This window comes from Durio zibethinus, chromosome 27, assembly GCF_047325235.1.
Source record: "Durio zibethinus cultivar Kanyao isolate XHJ-2024 chromosome 27, ASM4732523v1, whole genome shotgun sequence".
Lineage (NCBI taxonomy): Eukaryota > Viridiplantae > Streptophyta > Magnoliopsida > Malvales > Malvaceae > Durio > Durio zibethinus.
This window is the reverse complement of record NC_143188.1, coordinates 17,342,630-17,348,190: the sequence shown is the minus strand read 5'-3', so window position 1 is coordinate 17,348,190 and position 5,561 is coordinate 17,342,630. Positions and strand designations below refer to the sequence as shown.

General features: G+C 35.0%; 1 protein-coding gene across 4 annotated transcripts; it reads left to right on the top strand.

Moving 5' to 3' along the window:
- Positions 1 to 814: 814 nt before the first annotated feature.
- LOC111279948 (uncharacterized) lies at positions 815 to 5,203 on the top strand. Of its 4 annotated transcripts, none has more exons than XM_022867027.2 (4): positions 865 to 1,122; positions 1,247 to 1,416; positions 1,676 to 3,445; positions 4,452 to 5,203. In XM_022867027.2, exons 3-4 carry the CDS (start codon positions 1,832 to 1,834, stop codon positions 4,785 to 4,787), a joined length of 1,950 nt encoding a protein of 649 aa, XP_022722762.2. In that variant the 5' UTR covers positions 865 to 1,122; positions 1,247 to 1,416; positions 1,676 to 1,831; the 3' UTR covers positions 4,788 to 5,203. The 4 variants fall into 4 exon arrangements, with proteins under 4 accessions (XP_022722761.2, XP_022722762.2, XP_022722760.2 ...); XM_089756312.1 differs by having other exon boundaries at positions 879 to 1,122; positions 1,693 to 3,445; XM_022867026.2 differs by having other exon boundaries at positions 815 to 1,416; positions 1,693 to 3,445.
- The last annotated feature ends 358 nt before the right edge of the window (positions 5,204 to 5,561 follow it).

The window sequence follows — 5,561 nt, the reverse complement described above, 5'->3', positions numbered from 1 at the left end:
TTGACTGATTTTTTTGGTCTACTTAATGATTGGCTAGTGAGATATTTTTTCATTTTTATCCTTAAGTTTTATTATTATGTCTAAAATGTCATTGAATCTTTTATTGTTTTTATAATTTTTTTATTTAAAAATTGTAAAATAAATTCAATAATTTACTATAATAAATAAAATTTTATTATTTAATACATGAATAAATATTTTTGAATTAATTTTATTATTTATTAATAAATTTTATAAATATTAAATAATTTAAAATTTTATTATATAAAATTTTTAATTTAATTTCCTTTATGATAATTTTTTTCTCATTCTAATATAATTTATTGTCATTATTACTTTCATATCTAAATATATATCGTACAACTAATTTTAATTTTATCATAATAATAATTAATTTTATTATTATTATTTTTAATCTTACTCAAATTAATTTTATCATTCATTTAAATAAATTTTGAAATAAATAAAAGAAAAAAATGGGTAAAGGAGGAATGGAATCCAAAAAATATTCCAGAAAACTGGGTAAAGTGAATGGGTGGGGTCAAAAACTCTGACAATGAGCCAACATGCTATACAACATTGAAAGCAGTAGCTGCCTGTGGGCTAACCCATCTTTAAAAAATAATTAATTCCCCTAATTTGGCAGTTTTTGAATTAATTAAGCCAATTTGTTGAAAATAATTATTTTCTCTAACCAATCATAGTAAGTAATTGAATTAAAAGTAACTTTAATAATCACATTAAATTAAATTATTTTAAAAGAAAAAATAAATTAAAAAAAGGAAATAAATAAGCAAAGTTCCCATATTTTCCTGGCTCACATGCAGCCTTCCCATATTGGACCCTCTTTTTCTCACTCTTCTTAATGTTATCCTTTCAAAACAAAACCAAAAAAAAAAAAAAAAAAACAAAAGTTGAATTTTCTCTGTTCTTTTCTCCGGTGGTCTCCCTCCTACCCCAAACTAAACTTCCAATCACATACACAAAAATCCCATTTTAAAAATTTGACCTTTTCAAAAAATCATTCTTCAACTCTTTATGAAAAGGAGAAACTTGGGTACTTCTCCTTTTTTTTTTTTTTTTCCTTTATAAGCACTTTTTGTTGTTGGGTTTTCTTGAAAGGTGGGGTTTTGTTTAGTTTCTTGTAGAGCTATTATTTTCTTCAATTCTATGCCCATCATTTTTTTTTCTTAAGTTGTTTTTTTTTAATTATTTTGTTTCACACACGCACATGCATGTTCTCCAGTTTGTCTGATCTGGATTGGATCACAAGGTTCTTTTGTTTTCGGCTTTGAAGAAGATTAAGTGAGAAAGAGGAGGGGAGGGGTCTTTAGTGGGGTTAAGTGTCTGAGAATTCTATTCTTTGTTGGGAGCAGTCTTTGGTTGCTTAGAAGAAAAGAAGAACGAAGGAACCGGGTGAGATTTTTTTTTCCCATCATCCTATTTTTTGTATCTCTATTTTGGGTCCCCAAAGAAGATTCTTTTTGTTTTCCCTTCTTGTTTCTGTTGTGTGAGTTATAATAATTGTTTAATATTGTATTTCCATGTGGGAATTTGAATTGTGTTTGATTGGTTTTTGGCCAAAATTGCAATGTACTGCTTATTCTAATGAAATGTTATGAATTGTTTTTGTTTTGTTTTTTTTTTTTTTTTTTTTTCCTTTTTCATATGTTAGAATTTGTTGGTCTGTAGGGAGGAATTGTCTACTTCTGCTGTCTTGCATTGTTGGGGCTTTTGAGTTGAAATTGAGTTTTAGTGTTGAAGGATTGAAATTGGGTTTTAATTGGAAAAGCTAGACTTGAGTTTGACAGCATATTTTAACTCCTGAGGCATGGCTGGTATTGATGTTTCAAAGTATGCACATAGCCCTGTGCACAAGGCTGTTGCCACGAGGGATTATGCCAGTCTCAGGAGGATACTTGCAGCTCTCCCACATCTTCGTAACCTGGCTGAGATTCGAACAGAAGCAGCCTCATTGGCTGAGGAAGAGAAGGCTGATGGGATCGCTGCTGTGATTGATAGGCGGGATGTTCTTAACCGGGATACACCTCTTCACTTGGCTGTTAAACTTGGTGATGAAACTGCAACTGAAATGCTTATGGTTGCCGGTGCTGATTGGAGCTTGCAGAATGAACAAGGATGGAGTGCGCTCCAAGAAGCAATTTGTAATAGGGAAGAAGCTATTGCTATGATTATTGTTCGGCATTACCAGCCATTGGCATGGGCAAAGTGGTGTAGAAGGTTGCCTCGTGTGGTGGGAACTATGCAAAGGATGAGAGACTTTTACATGGAAATCACATTCCATTTTGAGAGTTCTGTGATACCTTTCATTTCCAGAATTGCTCCTTCAGATACGTATAAAATTTGGAAGAGGGGTGCAAATTTGAGAGCTGATATGACTTTGGCTGGATTTGATGGATTCAGAATTCAGCGCTCAGATCAGAGTATTCTTTTCCTTGGTGATGGTTCTGGGGACGGGAAGGTTCCTACTGGATCACTTTGTATGATCTCACATAAGGATAAAGAGGTGATGAATGCTTTGGATGGTGCTGGTTCCCAAGCAACTGAGGAAGAGGTTCGACAAGAGGTGGATGCAATGTCTCAGACTAATATATTCAGACCTGGGATAGATGTGACACAGGCAGTTCTTTTGCCACAATTGACTTGGAGGCGACAAGAGAAAACAGAAACAGTTGGTGCCTGGAAGGCTAAGGTGTATGATATGCACAGTGTTGTTGTAAGCATCAAATCTAGGAAGGTGCCTGGGGCCATGACAGATGATGAATTCTTTGCAACTTCCAATGAAATTGAAACAGAGAGTGAAGAGCTTGATGAGATCTTGACAGAAGATGAAAGGAGACAACTTGAAGTTGCTCTTAAGTTGGATTCTTCAGAAATATCCAATGAGAATGGTGATGGCATTATTAGGCATCGCCGTAGTTGCTATGAGTCTAGGGAAATTTATATCGAGGAGTCCAATGGTTATAAAAATGGAGAGACAAAGCAGGAAAAGAAAGGATGGTTTGGTGGATGGAGGAAACGGGAGTCAAAGCAAGAAGTGCATCGGAAGATTGTACCACCAAGAAGTTCTCTGTGTGTGGATGAAAAGGTGAGTGACTTACTAGGAGACTTTCCATCTGGCAGTCAGATCAAACCTGGTAGACATTCTGTGGAGATTGTGGCAAGGGATGATCATCGGAGGATAAGAGATTCGAGAATATCTACTTCCATGGGTTCAGAGAGTAGTAATCGGCGTAAGGACACTGGCCGTGAGAATGAGTATAAGAAAGGATTGAGGCCTATTCTTTGGCTTTCTCCAAACTTCCCATTGCAAACTGAAGAACTCCTGCCATTGCTAGACATTCTTGCAAACAAGGTTAAGGCAATTCGTCGGTTAAGAGAACTTCTCACTACAAAGCTTCCAGTAGGAACATTCCCTGTCAAGGTTTGTTGTTCTTTCCCTGTCTGATTGGATCTTGTTATCATTGCTATTCCTTTTGCAGCTTTTGTAGTGAGCTCTATGTTCCTTTTTTTTTTTTTAACGTTATTTATCTTTATTGTTCAGATTTATGTTGATTCGCATAATGCACATGTTTTATGGACCAATTTTTTTCTGCTTTCTCTTATGATTGTTTGGTCTCGCCACTTGTCAATTGTGTGAAGACATTTCCATCTAGAGGAATCTATGGTATGGGAAGTATAGGTTTTTGAAATCGTAGAGTGATGACCTATACAATTGTAAATGATTTTTTGTATGGCCTTTTAAGGCTTGCTTATTACCCAAATTTTTGATCCCTTATATTAGAGCTTTTAGTGAATTATCATGAAAAATATATGCTTTTCTAAATTAAGACGTCGTAATCCATTTAATCTTATAGAAGCCACATTGGGCTTATACTTGACTTCTTTAGGGTTTAAGACCAGGATTTTGGTATTTATGTGCCTGGCATAAGATCCAGTTCTTTCCTTCCATCTATTGATGTATAGATTTGCCAGATCAAATGGAGGTGTACTTACGTTCTTTCATTTTAATGGTGCCAGTTGGTATTTGGGCTCTCTGCAAAAAATAAAAGAGAAAAATGGGGATGGTGGTTATGTGCACGAAATGCTAGTCATTGCTGTAGTCATCCAGTAATGATTGGGAAATCCAAGAAAATTATGTGCATGAAAATTCTCTGGAGGTTTTCTGTTTATCTTTTACATTTGAGATTTTATTCCTTCTAGTAGGTATCATGATAGATTGGTTTGTTCCTTTAGTCCTTTGTTTTTAATTGAAACAAAAAGGACACCTAGTTGGTGAGTAGTGCATATCAAGACTTGTTATGTATAATTTAGCTCAGCTACTGTCTGAAACACATGCACATGGTTAAGCTCAATGACAAATAATATTTGTCTCGTTTCGTTGATTATGTTTTAACATTTTACTAAGAAATTCTCATGGTTGCACTTAGGTTGCTATTCCAGTGGTTCCAACAATCAGAGTAATGGTTACTTTTACGAAGTTTGAAGAACTACAGCCTGTGGATGAGTTCTTGACACCCCCTTCAAGCCCCACTGCCGGCGGAGAAAGCCCTGCAGTGACACATTCCTTAGGTTCATCTTGGTTTCAGTGGATAAAGGCACCATATCACCGCCCTAGCTCATCCAATTATAGCTACAATAAGATAGAAAATCTTCCAGATCCATTTGCAATACCTCCAGATTATACGTGGATTACAGCTGAAGAAAAGAAAAAGAAGATGCAAGAGAAGAGCAAATCAAAGAAAGGTAAGAGTCAGAATCATTGAAGTCAGGCTAAGATCCTGATGCAAAACAAGTTCTAGCACATAGCAAAATAGGAAATAGTGTTTCATTAATCCATAAATATTGTGTTTCTCTTACTGAGAAAAGGAAATAGAGAAATAGATGATTGGAGTTGTGTTCTATGAAGTGTGGATAATCCCTTCATGGGAAAGTTTGGTATCCTTGTGGGGGTGAAAAAAAGGTGAAAAAAAAAAAAGATATGTGATTTTTACAGCGTTTGCTTGGCATTTGGTGGGATGTTACACTCTTTGGATTACTGATTTACATCTTAAAGTGTGACTAACTTTTGACAACAGTTACTAACAGAACTGGCAAAGTTTTATTTCTGGCAGCAGAGTCAATTTTTGTAACCATTCAGATAATTTGTTTTAAGAGGTCATTAAGTTTTCTTCTTGTGTAATGTGTCATTTTCTCTTGTTTTTTATCCATCTCTTCCTTTTTGGAGATGAATCAGTTTTAAAAGTTCTTGCTTTATTTCTCTCTTTTATCTGTATTTGTTCCTTTCGGATGTTTGCTATATGATAGGTTGAGCTATACTTGAATATGGCAACAATTTCAGAATACCCTTTTGGTGAAAAACTGTAATATTTGTGAAGAAGGGGAGTCAATTGATTTGTTATCAAGCTGGTGCAAAAGCTCCATCAATTATACTGGATGCGGGATCTTTCACACTAATTTGAGGCAATGGTCAAAGTAGAGAGATAAAAGGGGACCTTAATAACAAGCCATGGTCATAACATTTTCCTCACCATTACAGT

Coding starts and splice junctions, on each gene's coding strand:
- LOC111279948 (XM_022867026.2), top strand. CDS start 1,832: ATGGCTGGTATTGATGTTTCAAAGTATGCACATAGCCCTGTGCACAAG. Junction 3,446..4,451: donor TAGGAACATTCCCTGTCAAG/GTTTGTTGTTCT, acceptor GGTTGCACTTAG/GTTGCTATTCCAGTGGTTCC.